This window comes from Neoarius graeffei, chromosome 1 (genome assembly GCF_027579695.1).
Source record: "Neoarius graeffei isolate fNeoGra1 chromosome 1, fNeoGra1.pri, whole genome shotgun sequence".
Taxonomy (NCBI): Eukaryota; Metazoa; Chordata; class Actinopteri; order Siluriformes; family Ariidae; genus Neoarius; species Neoarius graeffei.
Window position 1 is genome coordinate 6723857 of NC_083569.1, and position 26229 is coordinate 6750085.

A 26229-nucleotide genomic window follows, 5' to 3' on the forward strand; every position below is an offset into this window, starting at 1 on the left:
AGATTTTTAAAATGTGTTCTTGAACAAAGTAAAGTGTATAATTTTGATGTGGTCGTGAATTTTTCTTCTCCCTTAGGAGATGTTTATTTCACATTTATGACAGGATGTTCAGTTTTAATCACTTTGTAAGAGCTATTTACAAAGTTTATACCCCTTGTGTTAAAGCTACAGGGTACATATTACAACACGCATCATGAAACTGTCTGAGAAAATTATGACAAAAACATTGACGGAAATTAGATTAAAATGGATCAAAACAAAGCAAAAAGACTAAAATGCGACTAAAATGCGACTAAAATGCGACTAAAATGCGACTCCAGTTTTTAGTAAGTGATTAAGACTAAAAATCAAATTTAAATCATTGTCCAAATTAATCCTGAGCACAGGGAAGTCTTCAGGATGGAGTTTATTCTCTCTGTTTTCTTAATAAAATGACTTTTTTTTGGCTGCTGAGAGAATGACTGTTTATCACGACTACAACTTGGCGAGAACCTGAACTAATCTGTCTCTCGGATGTTCTGCAAGATTAAATCTAACTACAGCCCATCAAAATGCATGACGTTTCATATGTTAATAAATTCAACATTGTAATCACTGGCAGATCGTTGTGGCGTCAGTGGAAAAACACAATCCAGACTGTGATCTTGTACTAATGCACTTCGGGGCTGCATTTTGTTCATATAACATGAAAAAGGATTCTGGGAAAATGAAAATATAACATACTTGCACAGTACAAGTAAAATGTGACGTAAACATTTCTAGTGTTTACATTTTAAATAAATAAATGACATTTGACTCACCTCCCAGCAAACACTGGCATTCAAATCCGCTACAACACAAATAAATTAAAGACTCAAGGGCGTGAATACTTATGCAAGGCATTGTAACCCCTTTCTCTATAATTTATATAAAACTGCACAATGCTTCTTGTACAGTTAGACAAAATTAACAACTCAAAACAACACACATAAATATAGCTTTTGAGGTTTGTAGGTGGCTCACTTGGTAAATAAGTATTGACACCCCTACTCCCTGTGTATCTCTTACAAATCACCTGCCTGAGCACTCTGAGATCCACTGATGCGCTCTAATCGAAGACTTTTCAAGTCATGGCACTTCATATGCCAGACACCATGCATGCTCAGGAACAAAGGAACCACCAAGCGAGCATCTGTGGTTAAGCGCAAAAACCTGAAGACTCCAGGGTGTTTTTGTAGGCGAGTTTTAAAAAAAAGGAAAAAAAATGTGAGTATCATTTGCATAATATGAGGAGAGGGGTTTTGGGGCAGTCGATTAAGACTTGCTGAGAGAGCTGGCTAATGGGCACTCGGCGATCAGGACGTAGCACCCTTGCTGAAACCGAACCCCAATTAGCCAAATCCCTTTGCCTTCTCTACATCCCCCTCCGATGGCAGCAGCTGCTGCTGCCAAACATTTCCAGCACCAGCTTTTAATTAGACACAAAACAGATTTTTTTCTCATCTTATCCAAGACCCTCTCGAAAAAAGGAAGCACAGCCCAATTATCCGAGGCTGAGGGGAAGAGCGCGTGACCCGGAGAGGTTTGGGGCATCAGTGGGATGATGAGAATCCTGGGACGGATGGGAGGGTGGGGAGGAAAGGACATGTTTGTGTAGGTCAGTTTAAACTGGGCAGTTTTGTGGCATGGAGAGAAAAGGAGACTTTGATCTGTCGAGATAGAAGAGGTCTTGAGGAAGGTAAAAAGGTCCCTCAAGTGTGCTCCATCTCGTGAAAAATTCAGTTTAATTTCGGCAGCCAGGCTAACACCTCCACTCGGCTGTCTTTAGCTTAACCTTCACATTCTGTTCAGATCAGAGTGAAGTGTTGGACATTTTTACTGCAAGTGTTAACGTTTATTCTTTCTGTGCTTAGCGCGATTGCTTTAAAGAACATGAAAAAAAGCTTAAAGAAAATCAGAGATAATGATTAGCCGCCTGTTGCATTCAGTTTCAAATTTTGAAGAATTCAGCCAGCCTTGATTTATACCAATCCCTGCCCTTTCTTTGAGTCATTACTGCATGGACAAAAGGTTTACCGTACATATAACTCTAATTATAGATATAAGATACTCTACTGAAGGCTAACATTAACTACCTACCCAACACTAACAATTGTCGGCAACAGCTGTCCATCGCGAGCTATGACGACTGCTTCATCAGAATGCGCAGAAACGCAGATGGGCTGCGAGACCCTCACCAGAGCGACAGAGTCGTCTACAGTGGTGGCATGAATGGCCTGGTTGAGCTGCTATGGAACGTCTGGTTCCGTGAGCCCTCATATACTCCTGTTGACGCTTGTCTTCAATTGTGGACACTGAGCTTTTAACTATGCTTGCTGTACCCGAGTCATCCCTTTCCCACGTCTGATCTATAACTCTGGCATTCTTCATGTTCCTCTTCAAGACATCTTTGTACCTCCGTTTCTGTCCTCCTTGTCTCCTCTTTCCTTGGCTCAGTTCTTTATAGAAAATGGCTCTGGGTAGTCACGTGTCAGGCATGCACCAGATGCGTCCAGCCCAACGAAGTTGGGAGGCTGTGATAAGGGCTTCCATGCTTACTGTTTTGGCTCACCTGAGGACTTCTACATTGGGGTCACAGCCTAGCTGAAGCTCTAGGTAACAGTGGGCTGAGGCAGCATTGCGGGTGTCCAGACAGCCCTACTCAGAGAGAGCACGGTCTGTCCTGGAAAGGGAAGTCCCTAGAAAAGGAGGGGTAAAGAAAGCTTACCCAGTCCTTACCTGGCTGGCTCACCACGGCCAATCTTATTCAAAATGGCATGGCCAGCGGATGGCCACTTTTCAACACTAACAAGAACAGTAATGCAAACAAACAGTATAGTGAACACTAAGCACTGAAGCCGAATTCTCCATTCTGATTGGTCAGAAGGTGTTGGCTGATTGATTGATTAGTGCCCAGTGCAATTCACAGGTTTATTAATTATTAATGCACTTCTAATATGCTATTATTTTTGTCATCACTGACATGAAGTTTTCTATAAAGAGTCTCCAGGGTCAGCCAAGCGAAAATCTTTTCTCTGTAGTTTCTCAGACAGAAGGTTTATCATCTTTTAATTTGTCACACATCTGGATCTGGGGCCGCACGGTGGTGTAGTGGTTAGCGCTGTCGCCTCACAGCAAGAAGGTCCTGGGTTCGAGCCCCGTGGCCGGCGAAGGCCTTTCTGTGCGGAGTTTGCATGTTCTCCCCGTGTCCGCGTGGGTTTCCTCCGGGTGCTCCGGTTTCCCCCACAGTCCAAAGACATGCAGGTTAGGTTAACTGGTGACTCTAAATTGACCATAGGTGTGAATGTGAGTGTGAATGGTTGTCTGTGTCTATGTGTCAGCCCTGTGATGACCTGGCGACTTGTCCAGGGTGTACCCTGCCTTTCGCCCGTAGTCAGCTGGGATAGGCTCCAGCTTGCCTGCGACCCTGTAGAACAGGATAAAGCGGCTAGAGATAATGAGATGAGATGAGATCTGGATCTGTCCATCTTTACTAAACTTTTCATCCCAAATCTGAAACGAAGTACTTTTTTTTTTCTCTTTTTTTTTTTTTTAAACAGACTTCCAATTTTAAGACTCTTGAGATCAGGACAGAAAAAGAGACAGTTGTTCATTTCCATGTGATACATTTTCAGTCCTAATGCACCATGATGAGAGCGACATGTCAGGGTGGTTTGTCTGCAACTGACCTTGCCACCAGTGAGCAACTCACTATGTGAGCTTCACACACTTTCCTCCACTTCATACACCACGCTCATCACCTTCACAGCAGGAGGACAGACATAGCGAGGTGATTGGGATGGGAGAATGGAAGAGGGGGGGTAGGATGTTGAGAAATGAACCAAGACACTCTGTATTGAGATGATGGCCACGTCTCGAACCCAAAGGGCATCCTGTGTAGGGTTCATGCTGAGGAAGAGGCAGAGTAAGCAACAAGCTCGCCAGCATCCGATGTTGAGCTCTCAGACACTTATATGAAGAACAAAATAACGAGATCCCCTCAGGAACGGGGGGCAGAATCTGGAGGAAGGGTGATGGCAATCACAGGAAAATAAGGGAAAGGGATTGAGAGTATCGAGTAGGAGGTGGAGAAAAATAGGACAAAACTCTTAACAAGACCGCTGAAGATTTGAAGACAGACATTCTCTAAAGATTCTCTGACAATGCTGCATGTCTGTTTACTTGCCACTCAGGTGCATTACTCAAGGACTTATTATTTTATATAATATTTGCAACAAGGTTTTAACTGAAATACAGCAAAAACGTAATCAGTACATCTGTCTCTATCTATAAAGTCCGATACTTAGCTAACTGAAGGAGGTGTGGCCTCCACGATTTCAGAAGACAGAAGGAGGCACAGTCTATGACTGATATACCTCAGTAAAGGAGGTGTGGCCTCAGTGTTTCAGTCCAACTTTAGGTGTGGCCTCCATGCTTATGAGCAGATTAAAGTAGGTGTGGCCGCCACACTTTTCAGAAGACACAAGGAGGCACAGTCTATGATTCCTATACCTTAGTAAAGGAGGTGTGGCCTCTGTGTGTCAATCCAACTGAAGGAGGTGTGACCTCCATGCCTATCAACAGATTAAAGTTGGTGTGGCCTCTGTATATGTAAGCAGATTAAAGTAGATGTGGCCTCCAAGCTTTTCAGAAGATAGAAGGAGGCACAGCCTATAACTTTGTACCTCAGTGAAGGAGGCATTGCCCCTACATCTGTGAATCTCAATGAAGGAGGTGTGGTGTCTGTCTATCCATCTCAGTGAAGGATGCGTGGCCTCTGTCCATTTCAATGAAGGAGGTGTGGCCTCTGTACTTGTCAATCTCAGTGAAGGCATGGCCTCCGTCTGTGCATCTCCGTGAAGGAGGCATGGCCTCTGTACTTGTCACTCAATGAAGGTGGTGTGGCCTCTGTATCTGTCTCAGTGAAGGTGTGGTCTCTGTACTTGTCAATCTCAGTGAAGGAGGTGTGGCCTCTGTGTCAGTCTCAGTGAAGGAGGCATGACCTCTGTCTGTCCATCTCAGTGAAGGAGGTGTGGCCTCTGTGTCTGTCTCAGTGAAGGTGGTGTGGCCTCTGTACTGGTCAGTCTCAGTGAAGGAGGCATGGCCTCTGTACAGGTCAATCTCCATGAAGGAGGGATGGCCTCTGCACTTGTCAATCTCAGTGAAAGTGGTGCGGCCTCTGTCTGTCCATCTCAGTGGAGGTGTGACTTTTGTCGGTCCAGCTCAGTGAAGGTGGTGTGACCTCTGTCCTTGCCAATCTCAGTGAAGGTGTGGCCTCTGTACTTGTCAATCTCAGTGAAGGAGGTGAGGCCTCTGTACAGGTCAATCTCAGTGAAGGAGGTGAGGCCTCTGTCCTTGCCAAGCTCAGTGAAGGAGGTGAGGCCTCTGTACAGGTCAATCTCAGTGAAGGAGGTGTGGCCTCTGTATCCGTCTCAGTGAAGGAGGTGTGGCCTCTGTACTTGTCAATCTCAGTGAAGGTTGTGTGGCCTCTATACTTGTCAATCTCAGTGAAGGAGGCATGGCCTCTTTCCACCTCAGTGAAAGAGGTGTGGCCTGTGACCTCTCTGCCTGTCAGTCTCAGAGAAAGATACTCAAGCTGTGCTTCTTTCTCTGAGACTGACAAGCACAGAGGTCACAGGCCACACCTTTTTCACTGAGATTGGCAAGAACAGAGTTAAATATCTATAATTCTTATCATACTGAATCATTGTGGCTTTTAAAGGTCTGATGACACGAACATGACTATGCAATTTCTTAAATAAACTATACAACATGGCAAACATGTTAGATTTCTGTTATAATTACGTGAAAAGAAGCTGTTGTTGCGCGAATATCCAACTTTTAATTGCACAGCGCAAGAAAACTGGGTCCGTGGCTCGCGGCCATGCTGTGACGTCAGCGGGAGAACACGCTGCGGTTCACTGGCTGTTCTACTCTGGTTCTACTCAATGGAAATGGCACATGAAAACGCCGGTGAACTCTCTAATGCTAGCTCTTCCTCTTCTGGGAGTCTAGAATTGTGTTGATCTCTTCTGAATAGAATCTATGATGGCCTACCCTCTTTACCCTTTGCCTCTCATTGCTAGGCGGCAGTTACATGAAAGCCGCAAGCTTTCACAAGCAAATACATGACCGATATCACGCCGACTTTATGATTACATTTATGATTATCATGTAGAATCTATAGCTCTACGTACCTTTATCTTATGTCGTTTCACAACACATGTTCTGACAGGAGGACTGTCTTTGGATCCGGCATAGCTACTAGTAGGCCCCCTCCGGAATACTGGCAGTGTTGCCAGATTGGGAGGTTTCCCGCCCAGCTGGGCGGTTCCAAGTGCATTTTGGTGGGTTTTGAACATATTTTGGGCTGGAAAACTTCAGCAGTATCTGGCAACAGATACTGCTGATGTTTTCCAGCCCAAAATATGTTCAAAACCCACCAAAATACACTTGAAACCGCCCAACTGGGCGGGAAACCTCCCAATCTGGCAACACCGTGTAGGCACTGCTGATAGTAGCAGCACACGTTTGTGCTGAACGGAACACCCAAGAGATTCTTTTAAGCTGGGAAGGGTGTCAAAACAATCCAAATCGAAGTGTTCAGAGCACAGGACGGATGTTGGTGAGGGCTCCCACTTGTCACGAGTGCGCCTGACTTGCCTCACCCACTTCGCATGCAGCTCGGGATCTCTGGGAAACTTGAATAAACTTACCCCATCCTTGTGGGTTTTGGAGCAAAAGCCGGCAACACAACGCGAAGGCAAACTGAACACCTCTCGCATCAACAACAAACTGGTAAGTTAGGAGGAAGGTTCTTTCGCTGACGTCATATAGCTCCTCCTCCTCTTTCGTCTCCTGGGTGCTGCAGCCCCGTCAAATTTGCCCAAATAGCCGCGTTTTTTTATCATAACTTGTAAAATAGGCGCCTTCGTGAATTAATATATGGATCATTGGGAATTACTTTTTATGTTATAAAACATCGCCAAAGATGTCAAAAACGTGTCATCAGCACTTTAAGGTGCATCAGATCATGATTGGGAAGATGATGTTTCTGAAGAGCAGATACACACACACCTGTAGAGTATTGGATTACATAAACATAATTGTACAGCGTATAGATATACAGTGTGTAGGAGTGTGTTGAAGGTGCTGACTAATGTACATAAAACACACAGTGCTCTCTGCTGCTGCGAGCGTTTCGCTTGATGTATAGATCCATTCATGCCGACCTTCCTCTTCAGCATGATAAGCCATGGGGAATTGGGTAACGGCATTTTTGTCCGCTGAAGCTGCAGGAAAAGACTTAAATAATATTCATTATGACGTACTGTTGACGGACACACTGATGCCTGGAAAGTACAAATGAACTCCTGTTTGAATGCATTTTGTTTCCTCGTTGCTGCTTTACCATTACATTGAACAACTGCTGGAACCAAATCAATATTGCTGAGATCTCAGAAATGGTAAACAAAGCTTCATCTTTTTGCTTCTCATGTTCGGTCAGCTTATACGCCGTGTGTTGAGAGTGGAAGAACCCAGTCTCCCGACTTCTCGCCATGTTCCCAGCTTTCCTTCAGTGTTAATGTGTTCGTTTGGTTTTCCTCTTGCTTCTTCCTCAGTGTGCGAGAGACAAGCTCCAGCGCTGATGGCTCCAATCCCACCGGGAGCCGAATCCGGTCTGCTGACTTCCTCCGCCTCAGATATAACCGATTTGATTTCCGCAGGCTTGTTTCCTGGCGCTGCTGGAAACGTGTTCATGCTGCTAAAGCAGGTCCCCAAGCTGTTCCATCCACACGCACAGCACAAATACAGACAAAGATGACGGAGAAGGCTGTTGATCAGTGTCCTCATTCAGGTGCCACTAATGCACCTGAACACGAACGGCTCTCCGGGGCTCAGCTGTGAGAGCTCTGTCTGCTATTTTCCTTGGTCATGTCTGGTTGGATTGGTTTTTTTGTTTTTCTTTTTAACCTCCTAAGGCCCAAGCTGTTTTTTTTTTTTTTTACATGCATTTTTTATTTCTCTTTGCTATTCGGGCTTATTAGAACCTGATTAGAATAAAAACTAAGCATCATCTTTTGATAAGATGTACTTTTAGAGAAAAAGTATGTCCACATATGTGGATTCTTGTTCCGAATTTCCATAAAGTGCTGTCCACGCATGTGACCGCTAAGCCCTAGGAGGTTAAAGGAAGTGCTAGGCGAGACACAGGATGCTCACACAGATGGGGCCGTGAGAACCTCATTAACATCCTGGCTTTGTTAAATATTATGTCAGTAGACTTGAGCTGCACGTGCACCTCTGGTAACCTCAGGGGTGGCTGACGGATTTCATTAACAAGAGAAAGAGGATGAGGATGCCAAGAGTAAGAGGAAAAAATGCATGCAAATGCTGCATGGTTGCCTGCGGGTCGCCAAGTACATTGCTGCCATTTGTTATTTTTCCCCCCTCTCGCAGCAGATGCTGTCATCCGGGACAAATTGCATGCCATCCATTTTTTATAGGCTTTCTGCATACTATTGATTTAAACAGAAATTCCACAATAAGCGTGACACCTGCTTGAGCAGCAGGGATGGACATTAATCCCAGAAAAACACCTGTATTACCAGGCAGGGTGGGCAGGACGTACCCTTATACCGACTGCTCCCGAATACCAATGCTTTTATCTGTGCAAGCTTTGGACTTGGAATAATTTATATGCCATAAAAAAAAAAAGAGGAGCAGAGTGAGAATCTTTGGAATGAATATGGAGGTGTCGAGAATGCACTAATGTTAGAAATGTGTAAAGAATTCTCACAACTGATGAGTTTACTGCCTGGATGCATTATTCTAGCATCTTTATTAGCGTCTAGCGTCTCATGTTGCTGCGTTTAAACAAGAAAAAAAAAAAAAAAGCCAATTGGCCTTTTGTGGCACTTCTGAATCAAGACCAGGAATTCAAGGTTAGAACGTAACGACATGCTGGTTAAGCTTTTGAATTGTCGGAATGCATTTATATTCCTCCCCCGAACAAGATGTTTGATCAAACAGGCTTGTTAATGAAAAACTGGAACAGGTGCAACTCCCCCGTTGTGCTTTTTTTTTTTTTCCTACTAATAAAAGCAATCATCTTTGACACTCTCTGCAAATAATCCGCTGCTCAAAACAATTCTGTTACTTCCCCCAGTCCCGTCAGGCCTCGCTTGAGAATAACACACAATTCATATTTGGCGAAGCCTCCACTCGAGAGCGAAACATCTCCCCCTCTTTCTGTAACATCAAAAACACCTGGAGAGGATCTTTGACTCTCATTCAAAACAACCGATATTCATACATACAATAAAGTTATACGGATTCTTTAAAAAAACTTCAATATTTATTTAGAGCTATAATCAATTCCCACGACGATAAAAGAGCGCATAACATTTACAACCCCGATTCCAAAAAAAGTTGGGACAAAGTACAAATTGTAAATAAAAATGGAATGCAATGATGTGGAAGTTTCAAAATTCCATATTTTATTCAGAATAGAACATAGATGACATATCAAATGTTTAAACTGAGAAAATGTATCATTTAAAGAGAAAAATTAGGTGATTTTAAATTTCATGACAACAACACATCTCAAAAAAGTTGGGACAAGGCCATGTTTACCACTGTGAGACATCCCCTTTTCTCTTTACAACAGTCTGTAAACGTCTGGGGACTGAGGAGACAAGTTGCTCAAGTTTAGGGATAGGAATGTTAACCCATTCTTGTCTAATGTAGGATTCTAGTTGCTCAACTGTCTTAGGTCTTTTTTGTCGTATCTTCCGTTTTATGATGCGCCAAATGTTTCTATGGGTGAAAGATCTGGACTGCAGGCTGGCCAGTTCAGTACCCGGACCCTTCTTCTACGCAGCCATGATGCTGTAATTGATGCAGTATGTGGTTTGGCATTGTCATGTTGGAAAATGCAAGGTCTTCCCTGAAAGAGACGTCGTTTGGATGGGAGCATATGTTGCTCTAGAACCTGGATATACCTTTCAGCATTGATGGTGTCTTTCCAGATGTGTAAGCTGCCCATGCCACACGCACTAATGCAACCCCATACCATCAGAGATGCAGGCTTCTGAACTGAGCGCTGATAACAACTCGGGTCGTCCTTCTCCTCTTTAGTCCGAATGACACGGCGTCCCTGATTTCCATAAAGAACTTCAAATTTTGATTCGTCTGACCACAGAACAGTTTTCCACTTTGCCACAGTCCATTTTAAATGAGCCTTGGCCCAGAGAAGACGTCTGCGCTTCTGGATCATGTTTAGATACGGCTTCTTCTTTGAACTATAGAGTTTTAGCTGGCAACGGCGGATGGCACGGTGAATTGTGTTCACAGATAATGTTCTCTGGAAATATTCCTGAGCCCATTTTGTGATTTCCAATACAGAAGCATGCCTGTATGTGATGCAGTGCCGTCTAAGGGCCCGAAGATCATGGGCACCCGGTATGGTTTTCCGGCCTTGACCCTTACGCACTGAGATTCTTCCAGATTCTCTCAATCTTTTGATGATATTATGCACTGTAGATGATGATATGTTCAAACTCTTTGCAATTTTACACTGTCGAACTCCTTTCTGATATTGCTCCACTATTTGTCGGTGCAGAATTAGGGGGATTGGTGATCCTCTTCCCATCTTTACTTCTGAGAGCCGCTGCTACTCCAAGATGCTCTTTTTATACCCAGTCATGTTAATGACCTATTGCCAATTGACCTAATGAGTTGCAGTTTGGTCCTCCAGCTGTTCCTTTTTTGGACCTTTAACTTTTCCAGCCTCTTATTGCCCCTGTCCCAACTTTTTTGAGATGTGTTGCCGTCATGAAATTTCAAATGAGCCAATATTTGGCATGAAATTTCAAAATGTCTCACTTTCGACATTTGATATGTTGTCTGTGTTCTATTATGAATACAATATCAGTTTTTGAGATTTGTAAATGATTGCCTTCCATTTTTATTTACAATTTGTACTTTGTCCCAACTTTTTTGGAATCGGGGTTGTACAAACGTACTGTACACCACAGACAGCCAGTAAAGAGTCTTATGAAATCGTGCGTTATCTCGTGGTAGCGAGACTTCGTTCCACTTTTGATCATGCGCACACCGCATTGCGAGAATCCCGCCAACCGTGAAGTCATAGACATATAAACATAGACGCCGCCTTCTGCATAGAATCATACGCAATCCTCGCCGCCATATTGGATGTGGCAAAGTGGAGATTCTTCAACCGTCTCTGGTATAGCGTCTAGACAGTAGCCGAGAATAAAGATGCCTCATTCATGTGCTGCGTTTAACTGTACCAACAGGTTTACCATCCAAACGAGATCACATGGGATTACCTTTCACAGCTGAGACTGGAAAAATACTTTTCATTGTATTTGGTCATAACGTAATTTTACGAACAGATTTTCCTGACTTTGTGGCTAATATGAAGTCTCGCGCATAATAGCCGCTCGGTGAAACCTGTCTCCAAACAACGAAGTATTTCCTTCGTACGCTGATAACACTTTGTGTTTTTGTCAAACACTGGAGCTTTGTATTCATTCTGAAGGTTTATTGTTATTAATATTGAATAAAAAGTAACTGGGATATATCATTGTTAATTATCATTCAAATTTTAGGCAAATTATTTTAATTTGCATCTTATACGGATTTTGGAGGATGGTTATACTGGTTTGATTGACCAAAGGTTGACATGTATGGATATTGATTCTGATCGACCCGGAGTTTGAGGATGGACGTTTGGAGTCATTATCTTCCTAAAAATAGGTGTTTATCATCCATCTGTGACCAGTACGTAACCTCCTGGCAGAGGTGACTAGGATCTGAACGAAAACATCCTTCGACTTAACACGATTCATGATACCATCAATCTTTACAAAAGCTCTTGGACCCCCAGCTACGGTATAAAACAGCCCCCAAGCATCACTAATTTGCCTCCAAATTGTACAGTGATTTGTATTTTTAAAGCTCTGATTATGCCTAATGGTATTTCTACTTGTTTACATATATTTATGTTTTTTTTTAAAGTATCCATTAGCTGATAACAGCAGCCATCTGTCTCTTCTGTATTCAACGTTGTATAGTTTTTCCTGCATAGTGTTAGATGAAATAATTCTGCATACAAAAGCTCATATTTGGCTGAAGGCAAAAATTATGTTTCCAAAGAGTACGAATAAATATCGTTTAGGAGCGTCAATCATTTTACCTTTTTTTTTTTTGGAGAGACAGGATACGGTCTCTGAGCAGTTGAGTATCTTGCTCAAGGTCGCCAGTAGTGACAGCTTGGTGATGCTGGGATTTGAATTTATGACCTCCAGCTCCGTGCCTTAACCACTGAGAAAACAGCAGAGGACAAGGCATTCTGACACTAATTACAGAGATGACTACAAGGTTCTGTGATAAAGAGCAGATCCAGATTTCAGACTCTGGGTTTGTAGTATTCCACAGTGATCTGACGAGGTTTTCATGGCGTTTAGGAGTAACTTGTCACAATTTGCCCCTACAGCCCTTGAAGATGCATTGCGGAAGCTGCTCACTGGTCACTAGCTCTGGTCACCTGACAGGAGGAGGGCGGGGTGAGGAGATCGACAGTGCCGAATGCGTGATCCGCATGAACGATGCGCCCAGCGGCCGCGGTTTTGGTCCGGACGTGGGCCGACGCACTACCCTGAGGGTGATCGCGCATTCTAGCATGCAGCGCGTCTTACGCAGTCGCCACGAGCTGCTCAACTCCAGCCACGACACCGTGTTCATCTTCTGGGGCCCGAGCAACTACATGCGTCGGGATGGGAAGGGCCTGATCTACAACAACCTGCGCCTCATGAACCAGGTGCTGCCCAAGCTTAAGGTCTACATCATCTCTTGGCAGAAGATGCTGCAGTTTGACGAGCTCTTTAAAAAGGAGACGGGCAAAGACAGGTACGAGAAGAGTTTGGTCATGTTTCGTTGATTTGTCCTAAGCTGGTGTCCAAACAGTTTTAATTACATCTATTATTCATTTACTTACAAGTGTTAAATGTCAACGTTTGGTGACCTGCTTTAATTTGAAATAAAATTTGTAATCATTGCTAAACTGTTTATTTGACATGAGGCAAGTTGCATATTTAAAAAAAAAAAAAAAATTTATTATGGAATTTGGCACAAAGCAAAATTGGAGATGCAACACTTGAGTACTGCTTTCTTGGCTGATTGATTGATTTAGGTATTCTGGTCTCAGTGGGGTGGGGTTTTTTTTGTTTTTTTGTACTGACTAGAATACAGTGGTGCTTGAAAGTTTGTGAACCCTTTAGAATTTTCTATATTTCTGCATAAATATGACCTAAAACATCATCAGATTTTCACACAAGTCCTAAAAGTAGATAAAGAGAACCCAGTTAAACAAATGAGACAAAAATATTATACTTGGTCATTTATTTATTGAGGAAAATGATCCAATATTACATATCTGTGAGTGGCAAAAGTATGTGAACCTCTAGGATTAGCAGTTAATTTGAAGGTGAAATTAGAGTCAGGTGTGAGTGGGCACCCTGTTTTATTTAAAGAACAGGGATCTATCAAAGTCTGATCTTCACAACACGTTTGTGGAATCGTTGATGCTCATCAGGCTGGAAAAGGTTACAAAACCATCTCTAAAGAGTTTGGACTCCACCAATCCACAGTCAGACAGATTGTGTACAAATGGAGGAAATTCAAGACCACTGTTACCCTCCCCAGGAGTGGTCGACCAACAAAGATCACTCCAAGAGCAAGGTGTGTAATAGTCGGTGAGGTCACAAAGGACCCCAGGGTAACTTCTAAGCAACTGAAGGCCTCTCTCACATTGGCTAATGTTAATGTTCATGAGTCCACCATCAGGAGAACACTGAACAACAATGGTGTGCATGGCAGGGTTGCAAGGAGAAAGCCACTGCTGTCCAAAAAGAACATTGCTGCTCGTCTGCAGTTTGCTAAAGATCATGCGGACAAGCCATGAGACTATTGGAAAAATGTTTTGTGGACGGATGAGACCAAAATAGAACTTTTTGGTTTAAATGAGAAGCGTTATGTTTGGAGAAAGGAAAACACTGCATTCCAGCATAAGAACCTTATCCCATCTGTGAAACATGGTGGTGGTAGTATCACGGTTTGGGCCCGTTTTGCTGCATCTGGGCCAGAACGGCTTGGCATCATTGATGGAACAATGAATTCTGAATTCTACCAGCAAATTCTAAAGGAAAATGTCAGGACATCTGTCCATGAACTGAATCTCAAGACAAGGTGGGTCAAGCAGCAAGACAACGACCCTAAGCACACAAGTCGTTCTACCAAAGAATGGTTAAAGAAGAATAAAGTTAAATGTTTTGGAATGGCCAAGTCAAAGTCCTGACCTTAACCCAATGGAAATGTTGTGGAAGGACCTGAAGCAAGCAGTTCATGTGAGGAAACCCACCAACATCCCAGAGTTGAAGCTGTTCTGTACGGAGGAACGGGCTAAAATTCCTCCAAGCCGGTGTGCAGGACTGATCAACAGTTATTGCTGCACAAGGGGGTCACACCAGATACTAAAAGCAAAGGTTTGCATACTTTTGCCACTCACAGATATGTAATATTGGATCATTTTCCTCAATAAATAAATGACCAAGTATAATATTTTTGTCTCATTTGTTTAACTGGGTTCTCTTTATCTACTTTTAGGACTTGTGTGAAAATCTGATGATGTTTTTGGTCAGATTTATGCAGAAATATAGAAAATTCTAAAGGGTTCACAAACTTTCAAGCACCACTGTATGCCAAGTTTGTTTCTGAAATCGTGACAATTTGTAATTCTCATATATAATTGTGCTGAATGTCACCCCGTATTTGTGATGAAACGTTACAGATACATCACGCTGACATGTCATGAGGAAATACAGTTGCAACATGATCATCAGCAACTCAGCCGGATTTAACGATCCACATTTTCCAACAAATTCCATAGTCTAATTACAAAAGCAATACACGTTACGACTGATTAATTAGTCTAAATGAGACACTGACCATCCTCAGTGTTGCGTCTCACCATAACCATATTAGTATTCACACCACACTGCGTACATCTCTAATGTAATCACCTCTTCATCTTTTATCTCCTGTTTACTGGGAGGAAATCTCCGAGGTGGGACAATGGAAAGGGGGGAGGAAGACGTAAGGATGAAAAGACAGACTTCTATGAGAAATATGCCAGTGCCTTTTCCTCCAAAAGCCTCTGTTAGATGTCAGTGTCAGATGGGCGAGCTGTTGCCGCCGTTATTGTGCGTTTGCTTGACGAGTTTGCAATTGCAAAGAGCAAACTCAGCCTGTCAAAGTTGTTCCAAGAAACTTTGACAGGCTCGTTGCTTATTTAAGAGCTCTAAAGCTGCCACTGCTATCAGTCTCTTCTGAATGAGAAAATCCTTTCATCATATATTTATATATTTAAAAAAAAAATCCCAGCTCAAGTTTGATTAATGTCAACGAAGTTGAGTGCGCACATTTTTAACCAATGGCACTGTTTCAACATCCTGCTAATTTCTGAAAGGTTCTCCGATTTATAAAAGCTTTTGTTCACCTTGCACCAAACACTTGGGGGAGGGGCCCAAGTCTTAGATATATATATATGAGCGTCATCATCATGTCAGAAGATGCCAAGACACATGGTTATATTGGTCACACACAGCACATTAGAGGTTTGTCTGCTAATGTGCTCAAACCCTCCACAAGCCATCACGGCATCATAATGAAAATGGCTGCAATCCTGCAGAAATATTTGTACATCATCTCAAAGTCTCAGGCTCGGCATACTGAACCGGCAGTGCTTAACCGTATTTTTGTACACACATCATTTCAAAATTCCTGACAACAGATTCACTTTTCTCCCCTCCCTGGATGCATTCATCACAGTACCAAACTGTTGTCAGGATTCGGGAAGACAAAAGGATTTGACAGTTACACAACAAACCAAAAGAAAAAGGCTTGGCTGAATGAGTAAGTCCAGCCAAAAAAAAAAAAAGACATAAAACAGGCACTTCCTGAAGATCATGGAGTTCTGTGTGGGTTTGCGATTTTCCTTCCACGTCTCGGGCATGATTTGTTCATATGGGCGGCACAGTGGTGTGGTGGTTAGCACTGTCGCCTCACAGCAAGCAAGAAGGTTCTGGGTTCGAGCCCAGTGGCCGACAAGGGAAAGGGTTTCTGCATGGAGTTTGCATGTTCTCCCTGTGTCTGTGTGGGTTTCCTCCGGGTGCTCCGGTTTCCCCAAATAAAGGCTTTTTCTTCAGGGAATACCAAGTGGATCCATTGCACCAATTTTCAAATGCCTAATCTGTCCCTGTTCTCACTTGTGGTAATCTAGTGTGGGTAGTGACCAAAAAGTCATAAGGCAAGGTGGCAGAAGTGAGGCATCTCCACAGGGTTGCCGGGTTTACTCTCTGTGGTAGGCGAGTAGCTTGGTAGTCCAGGAGGGCCGAGGAGTGAAACCGCCGATACTCTGACTTGAGAGGAGCCAGTTGAGGTGATTTGGCCACTTTACAGGATGCCCCCTGTTCAGTTCCCAGTAGAGCTGCATCAGTGAAGTCTCCCTGGACAGGAACCTCAGGGCAGATCCAAGACTGACTGCTGAAATTGTCTCTTGGTAATGTCTGGGAATTTCCCTGTGGCTGAGGATAGAGAAGTGTGGACTGATGATCTCAGCCTGGTGATCCCTAGCAGCAAAGAACAAAGCAAAACTCTTCTTCTTTCGGCTTCTCCTGTTAGGGGTCGCCACAGAGGATCGTCTCATCTCATCTCATTACCTCTAGCCACTTTATCCTGTTCTACAGGGTCGCAAGCAAGCTGGAGCCTATCCCAGCTGACTACAGGTGAAAGGCGGGGTACACCCTGGACAAGTCGCCAGGTGCGGATCATCATAAACTGTATATTTGATTTGGCATAGGTTTTTACACCGGATGCCCTTCCTGATGCAACCCTTCCCAATCAGTGCCGGTCCCAAGCCTGGATAAAGCATGCACTGGCTTGTGCAACACTGGGTATTTTTACCTAACCTGCATGTCTTTGAACTTTGGGGGAAACCGGAACACCTGGAGGAAACCTATGTAGACACGGTGAGAACATGCAAACTCCACACTGAAAGGCCCCCCCATCGGCCATGAAGTTCGAAGCCAGAACCTTCTTGCTGTGAGGCAACAGTGCTAACTACTGCACCACCGTGCCACCCAAAGAAAGTAGTAAAATTACTGAATTAAAATATTTATTCCGTGGAAGACCATCAGTTCTTTCGTTTAACAAGTAGACAGATTCCATTCCTTTATTCCTGAATGTACTCTGTTTTAAAGCTGTGGATTTTATGGCTGAAATGTAAACTTCAAACTGGAGTTATCTGGATTACTGAACTTGATCAACTATCTGCGACAAGAAAAGCCATTGCTGTCCCAGCACAAACACCCACTTTTTTTTTCCTCCAAAGTGTTGTCGACAGGTTGAACTCCATCAGGCGCAATTATCCTCGAATAAAAGGCTTCCAGGCTCATCCTCTGTTGTGCATTAGTTGTCCAGTGAGATTTCTGTTTCTTCCCAGGATGCTACAGTAATGCTCAAGACACCTGTGCCGAACCGTACTGATTTACTCAAACACGCAGCAGAAGGAGCAAAAAATGATGAACCATCTGGCTTTTCTTATTGAACTCACTTCAGCATAAATCAATTGCATCTGCTTGCTTCCACTAAACCCAGGCATCTGCCAGAAGCTCGCAACTTTAGGAAGCACCTTCATCTTCATAGTTTCATGGCAGAAAACAATATTGGCCCCTGAAAAGCTACATCTGCTGTAAATTCTTGAGGTCTCTGATATCAAGAGAAGAAAAGAAACACCAGTTCATTGAATTTTTCAAGTAAAGCTGCAAATATTGTACATGTTTTGGGGCAAAGTACTCTCACCGTCAAGCCAGGCCAACTGCTTGCAGCAGTCTTCAGATATTTCTATGTTCTTTACGCATTGGGTCATTGATAAAACTCTTTCGAAATCAAAAAACGGTCTCCCTTGCATTTCTAACACTTATTACAAATGTATGCCATGACATACCATACTACCAAGAAGAAGAAGTCTTTAAATACTCAGGGCTTTAAAGAGAGGAAAGTAGTGACCTAGATTCTCAAACTTTTTTGGAATCAAGGACCTCTTTAACTTTATTTTAAAAATCCACAGAGGTTCTGAGTGGCATAACAGAAAGGTGTCCTCATGAGATCTCCAGTGTGAATCCTGATAAGGCCACAGCATTCCATGGAAAGCTATTCAAGAGAGCCTGCGCTATCTGGATTTGGAGGGATAGCATACTCTCTCTTCTCCGCTACTCAGAGAAACACTGACCCAATCTTGGGTATTTGTGAACTTTTATGTGGAAGAGGATAGTTAACGCTTTCTTCTGAGTGCATTATGAAGCATGAGCTTTACGTGGTAGCTGTTATATATGATGGGCGGGAACAACCAAATTGGGAGAAGATGTGGTAATGTACAACCCCGATTCCAAAAAAGCTGGGACAAAGTACAAATTGTAAATAAAAACGGAATGCAATGATGTGGAAGTTTCAAAATTCCATATTTTATTCAGAATAGAACATAGATGACATATCAAATGTTTAAACTGAGAAAATTTATCATTTAAAGAGAAAAATTAGGTGATTTTAAACTTCATGACAAAACGTCTCAAAAAAGTTGGAACAAGGCCATGTTTCCCACTGTGAGACATCCCCTTTTCTCTTTACAACAGTCTGTAAACGTCCGGTGACTGAGGAGACAAGTTGCTCAAGTTTAGGGATAGGAATGTTAACCCATTCTTGTCTAATGTAGGATTCTATTTGCTCAACTGTCTTAGGTCTTTTTTGTCGTATCTTCCGTTTTATGACACGCCAAATGTTTCCTCTGGGTGAAAGATCTGGACTGCAGGCTGGCCAGTTCAGTACCCGGACCCTTCTTCTACGCAGCCATGATGCTGTAATTGATGCAGTATGTGGTTTGGCATTGTCATGTTGGAAAATGCAAGGTCTTCCCTGAAAGAGACGTCGTCTGGATGGGAGCATATGTTGCTCTAGAACCTGGATATACCTTTCAGCATTGATGGTGTCTTTCCAGATGTGTAAGCTGCCCATGCCACATGCACTAATGCAACCCCATATCATCAGAGATGCAGGCTTCTAAACTGAGCACCGATAACAACTCGGGTCGTCCTTCTCCTCTTTAGTCCGAATGACACGGCGTCCCTGATTTCCATAAAGAACTTCAAATTTTGATTCGTCTGACCACAGAACAGTTTTCCACTTTGCCACAGTCCATTTTAAATGAGCCTTGGCCCAGAGAAGACGTCTGCGCTTCTGGATCGTGTTTAGATACGGCTGCTTCTTTGAACTATAGAGTTTTAGCTGGCAACAGCGGATGGCACGGTGAATTGTGTTCACAGATAATGTTCTCTGGAAATATTCCTGAGCCCATTTTGTGATTTCCAATACAGAAGCATGCCTGTATGTGATGCAGTGCCGTCTAAGGGCCCGAAGATCACAGGCACCCGGTATGGTTTTCCGGCCTTGACCCTTACGCACAGAGATTCTTCCAGATTCTCTGAATCTTTTGATGATATTATGCACTGTAGATGATGATATGTTCAAACTCTTTGCAATTTTACACTGTTGAACTCCTTTCTGATATTGCTCCACTATTTGTCGGCGCAGAATTAGGGGGATTGGTGATCCTCTTCCCATCTTTACTTCTGAGAGCCGCTGCCACTCCAAGATGCTCTTTTTATACCCAGTCATGTTAATGACCTATTGCCAATTGACCTAATGAGTTGCAATTTGGTCCTCCAGCTGTTCCTTTTTTGTACCTTTAACTTTTCCAGCCTCTTATTGCCCCTGTCCCAACTTTTTTGAGATGTGTTGCTGTCATGAAATTTCAAATGAGCCAATATTTGGCATGAAATTTCAAAATGTCTCACTTTCGACATTTGATATGTTGTCTATGTTCTATTGTGAATACAAGATCAGTTTTTGAGATTTGTAAATTATTGCATTCCGTTTTTATTTACAATTTGTACTTTGTCCCAACTTTTTTGGAATCGGGGTTGTAACTTTTTATAACCATAGACCAATTATTTAAACATTCGACTCATCGGTTAAACGTGTACAATAGTATCATGGCTATTAGAGCTTCTTATTCCTGAACTTCCCACCAACAGAACACATTTCACTCTAGTAGACAATAGATTTACTCGGTTTTGAGATTCAAATTAAACCCATCCAATTCAAGTGGCCACTGAAATGACCGAAAAAACAATAATAAACATAACAGCTTTGATGATGATAATGGGTTGTGATTTCCAGCGCTGTAAGAAAAAAAAAAAAAAAAAAAAAAAAGAGTTTGGATCCTCCTGGCTGCATTTAATGGACTCCACTTTGAGAGCCACTGATGCAGAGAATCCTGTAGGCTCCATATGATGCAAGTACACCTCCAGCACATCGAAAGGCAAGACTCTGATCCACTGGTATAATGGTCAACATAATGAGCTAAAATCAAACGTGGTAAAAGCTTCAGCAAAGAGATTTGAGCTAAGAATGAGGCAAACACCGAGCCCCAGAAAGCACACCATCTTGATGTTATATGATGAACACTCGGTTTGCACATATGCACAAGAGATGATGGATAAAACCAAGCTGCCAGATGGGTGACTTTTTTCATCACAGGTAATTTCCTAGCAATCAGACTACCTAATCAATCACCTCCTGTGATGTTCTTCGCTAATGGTGTTTGTTTCTCTATTATTATTTGTTGGGAAACCATTAGAGTTTCCGTATCAGATGGCAAGAACAGGAGAGTTGATGAGCAATTGATGATAACGATCAGTTATAGTTACATCACGTCATATGGGAACCATTCCTAAATGGCACTTGTATGCGGGTTCGGTCCACTGGAATGAATGATCTATTTTACAGATTTGCATAATATAATTATAGTCTTGTAATCAATCACTGACTCTTTTGTTCTCTTTCTTTCTCTTTCAACCAGGAAGACATCCAACTCCTGGTTAAGTACGGGTTGGTTCACGATGACGATAGCCCTAGAGCTGTGTGATCGCATCAACGTTTACGGCATGGTGCCTCCAGATTTCTGCAAGTAAGTCCAGAAACCTTCTGGATAAAACATGTTGAGCAAAATCTCTTTTGTTAACTTGAAGCACTGTCATGTCATATATATATATTGAACACTCAGCCAGCCCATGCTGTCATGCTGTGCACAAACCCCAATCTAACAATAACCAAGAGTGGAAAACGAGATGATTTATTGCGCTTTTCCGCTGAGGCATGACCTCTCCCAGGCCATTCTGAAGCTTTATTGTGTTACATGGAATCAATTTATTCCGCTTATTCTCCCGAACCAATTCAGGTTAATTGCCTCGCTTACGGTTATCCAGCTCCAGATTAATTTGGGAATCTGGGAACCTAGTTTCTCATGTACTTTGCGATTGTACCCTTTTTAAAAATATGTTCCAATTCTCCACAGGGAAGCTCAGCACCCATCCGTCCCGTACCATTACTACGAGCCCCTGGGGCCAGACGAGTGTGCCATGTACATCTCCCATGAGCGCGGACGCCGAGGCAGCCATCACCGCTTCATCACAGAGAAGCGCGTCTTTGCGAACTGGGCACGGACGTTTGACATCCATTTCTACCAGCCAGACTGGAGTCCAGCCCCTTTACCCAAAAACAGCACGGGAAACACAATATTTCCTCAGTCACGGACGACGTGACTCCAAACTTCGTATCCACAGGCGAATATGTACAAAGAGTTGTCTTGCTTTTCTTTTTTCCTGCAGACTGAATGAACAGAGAGCTCAACAAGCATCTCGGCTTTGTTTGTGCTATAGCTGCATGGACATGTCCAATCCACAAAGCAGACACGACTTGCATTGATGGTACTTTTTTGGGTACCGGTGACTGACGGAGCTCCACAGGGCTCCGTGCTGGGACCACTTGATTTTGGACAAACGTTCAAGATAGAAGCATGTGTAGAAAAGTTAGTGAAACCTGCGATAAATCCTGTCAACATTTTAGCGTTAAGGTCTACATGGAGACTAAATAAATCGTGGACGATACTGGAATTCTTATACAAACGTCTGCTGTTACAAAAAAGAGGCATGAATGTCATTTTTATATATTTACGAGCTTAATCATTTTGATCTAATCGTATAAAAAGCTAAGAGGAGTAGATTATTATTTAAGATGACCTTATTTTTGCTGTTTTTGTTTTTAATTTTATTTACCCATCAGATTTTTGTGTTACAGTTGAAAGACAAAGGTTTCTTTTTCTTTGCTTTGCAGGATTCTCAGGATCTGTTGTGTTTTCTAAAATAAATTGTATTGTATATAGTAGAGCATACAAACACAAGGTATGAGAATATATGTAAGTTATTGATAATTTGAATTGAATTTTAATAGTAGTCACATTATTATGGCTTTGGTGGCTGATGGTTTTGAAGTTTGTTTTTTTTTTTTTTTTAACTTCATTTGATTTTCTTTAACAAGAGCAAATAAAACAACTTTAATCTTCCAGACAGAACGGAGTGGTGTACGCAATCGATCCAATAATCGGTACGCAGAATGTTGCCTTGGTAGTAATACCGTATCATGTATAGTAATAATTACCCAGAAATGAGCTTTATAAAAAAATGTAAGTCCTATTAAAATATCCAAACATTTTGTCTTGAGTGATCAACTATATTTGGAGACTACTTCCATAAACGTTTAAAGAAACCAAACGATTATACGGTTTTTCTTTCTTTCTTTATGCAATTAAGTTGCAGTTGTGTACAACCCCAACTCCAAAAAAGATGGGACACTCTGAAAAGCAAAAACAGAATGTGATAATTTGCAAAAAATCACAGAAACCCTATATTCCATCGAAAATGGTACTAAGACAACATACAAAATGTTGAAACTGAGAAATTGTTTTTTTGAAAAATATATATGCTCATTTTGAATTTGATGTCAGCAACACATTTCAGAAAAGTTGGTACAGGGGCAACAAAAGGCTGAAAAAGTTGTGTAATGTGGGGGGAAAAAAAATAACTAATTAGGTTAATTGGCAACAGGTCAGTAAGATGACTGGGTATAAAAAGAGCATCCCAGAGAGGCGGAGTCTCTCAGAAGTAAAGATGGGGACGGGTTCACCGCTCTGTGAAAGACTGTGTGGGCAAACAGTGCAACAATTTAAGAATAACTTTCCTCAATGTAAAAACTGCAAAGAATTTGGGGAATCGCATCATCTATGGTCCATAATATCATTAAAAGATTCAGAGAATCTGGAGAAATCTCTGTATGCAAGAGACAAGGCTGAAAACTGACACTGGATGCCTGTGATCTTCAGGCCCTCAGGAGACACTGCATTAAAAAGCAAGCACGTGTCTGTAGTGGAAATCACTGTATAGGTTCTGAAGTGTGAGTCCAGGTGCTAAACTGGCCTGCTGCACTCCAGACCTGTCTCCCATTTAAAACATTTATGAAGCGTAAAATACGACAAAGGAGACCCGAAAGTGTTGAGCAGCTGAAATTGTATATCAGGCAAGAATGGGACAACATTTCTCTTTCAAAACGACAGCAATTGGTCTCCTCAGTTCCCAAATGTTTACAGTGTTGTTAAAAGTCGAAGTGATGCAACACAGCGGCAAATATGCCCCTGTCCCAACTTTTTTGAAACCTGTTGCTGGCATCAAATTCAAAATGAGCATCTCATCTCATCTCATTATCTCTAGCCGCTTTATTCTGTTCTACAGGGTCGCAGGCAAGCTGGAGCCTATCCCAGCTGACTACGGGCAAAAGGCGGGGTACACCCTGGACAAGTCGCCAGATCGTCACAGGGCTGACACATAGACACAGACACCTACGGTCAATTTAGAGTCACCAGTTAACCTAACCTGCATGTCTTTGGACTGTGGGGGAAACCGGAGCACCCGGAGGAAACCCACGCGGACACGGGGAGAACATGCAAACTCCGCACAGAAAGGCCCTCGCCAGCCACCGGGCTCGAACCTGGACCTTCTTGCTGTGAGGCGACAGCGCTAACCACTACACCACTGTGCCGGCCCAAAATGAGCATATATTTAAAAAAAATAAATAAATAAAATTTCTCAGTTTCAACATTTGATATGTTGTCTTTGTAATATTTTAAATGAAATATAGAGTTTCCATGATTTGCAAATCTTCACATTCTGTTTTTATTTGCAGCTGCACTAGCTACCGTCAGAGCTGCTGCTACAGAAAATTAATCAACACCTTGATTCTGACCAATCAGAATTAAGAATTCAAAAGATACTCATTAGTATGAAATTTAAATGGAGGGTTCCCCCCCAGAAGCTCCTGATATAGTTTGCGCTTAAAATCTCAACACGTTATGAAAAGTCATTAACATTTCGAATAAGGCAGGATTCTGTTGCAGGAACATTGATCACACCCAGTGTGCTTGTTGGTTCCCGTTTTGTTGTAGAGACACTGAAATGGACGACTCCGCATAAATAACCCATCATCTGGAAACGTAGACTTCGTTTGTATTCAGGTGACACGACAATGTATTCAGAACTCACTGTATTCTTGCTCGGATCCAGATGAAAAACAAATATCCCTGATTTGCAGATTGTGTTTGGGGAATTGCACTCATCTCAAATTATTGACTGCGACGATGAGAATAAAACAGTGTCTTTTTTTTTTTTTGGTAATTGCGTTAGCCACGATTGCCAAATTTGCTCCCTCGAAGGGGTCCATGCTGAGAAAAAGTCTACTATTAAATACAGTATTTGGATTGATAAAAGGATGTTATCTAAGGCATGAACTAAGTAACAGTTTTCCAGACTCTGGCCTGTTTAGTGGAAATTGGCCATGTTCCACTTTTAAAGAGAGCAGGGAATTAATCAGCCACTCGGCTGGTGATCTAATTTTCATGAGTGCAGCAGAAAATCAGCACTGTGCTATAGAACCACTTCGATTTGTAGGTGCAGCCTTTCCCCGCCAACTTGATCAAAACCCTGTGCAGACTCTAAGAAAGTGTTCAGTTTCTTGCTGGGTTGAGCACGGTCCATCACCCAGATAATATCTGCTCAGCAGTGGTGTAATGGAGGCTCCATTCCACTGATTAAAGCCACTGTGCAGAGAAATACATAATCAGTAACTGTACAGTGTACCGTATATATACACACCTGATTGCACCCCTGTTGGAGTGAAACCCCAAAATCAATTCTATTACCATCAGAAATCACCAAATGAGTTGAAATCTGTCCCTCTGAGTTGCATGTCAGTCCTGGGATCGAGATGCTGAACCTCTTCTGCTCCTCGGACCTGCCTGATCCATCCTGGTGCCCTGTGTCTGGTTGGAGTCCTGTGGACAGCGGCCCCATGTGGACAGTTAGGGGTCGTGCCTGGAGGACGCTCTGGAATCTTGCAGTGGTGCTTTCGTGGCTGGGGACTACAGTTGACTTGCTGACTTTGGGACTATGGTTGTCTAGAACGGTTTTGCGCTCGGGTTTCCATCGGTGGGGGGTTTATAGCATCAACGAAGCTGACTTTATGTTAGGACTGTTAACGTTATAGTCATGTTGTCTGTTGTTGCCCAAATGAGGATGGGTTCCCTTTTGAGTCTGGTTCCTCTCGAGGTTTCTTCCTCAGGTCGTCTGAGGGAGTTTTTCCTTGCTTAAGCACCACAGGCGTGCTCATTGGGGATAGATTAGGGATAAAATTAGCTCATATTAAACGGCGCCCCATAAGCTGCTTTGCGACAAGGTTTATTGTTAAAAGCGCTATACAAATAAACTTGACTTGAATTATTATTAAAGAGCATACTGAAAATCAGCACCATAAAGACCTAAGAATTATCGAAACAAGTCTGGGATGTAGTTCGGGGGGGGGGGGGGGGGGGGGGGGTGTATAAATCCAGGTTCGGTTATTAAAACGTTCAAGGTATTTCCCCGACACCCAATTATTTTTGTTAAGTGGACCGAAAGCTACTGAATTCGAATCACAGACTTCAAATTTTATTAGTGGCCCAAATTCTCCGCTATTTTTTCCTGCTTCACCATAACCCAGTTCAAGATACTACGTTATGCATGACATGGTGGGCTTTCCCCGTTCGCTCAAGGCATTGTGGGATACAGGAGAGAAAAATGGAGGACG

At 42.7% G+C, this 26229-nt stretch overlaps 1 protein-coding gene across 1 annotated transcript in view; it reads left to right on the forward strand.

Annotated features, from left to right (window-relative positions):
• st6galnac5a (ST6 (alpha-N-acetyl-neuraminyl-2,3-beta-galactosyl-1,3)-N-acetylgalactosaminide alpha-2,6-sialyltransferase 5a) overlaps positions 1-22304 on the forward strand; it is a 68696-nt gene extending 46392 nt beyond the window's left edge. Inside the window, exons 3-5 of the mRNA XM_060921305.1 lie at positions 12542-12954; positions 21080-21187; positions 21575-22304. Of these exons, the coding sequence (XP_060777288.1) occupies positions 12542-12954; positions 21080-21187; positions 21575-21821 (768 nt within the window). The 3' untranslated portion in view covers positions 21822-22304. The remainder of the gene's footprint in view (positions 1-12541; positions 12955-21079; positions 21188-21574) is intronic.
• Positions 22305-26229: the final 3925 nt, after the last annotated feature.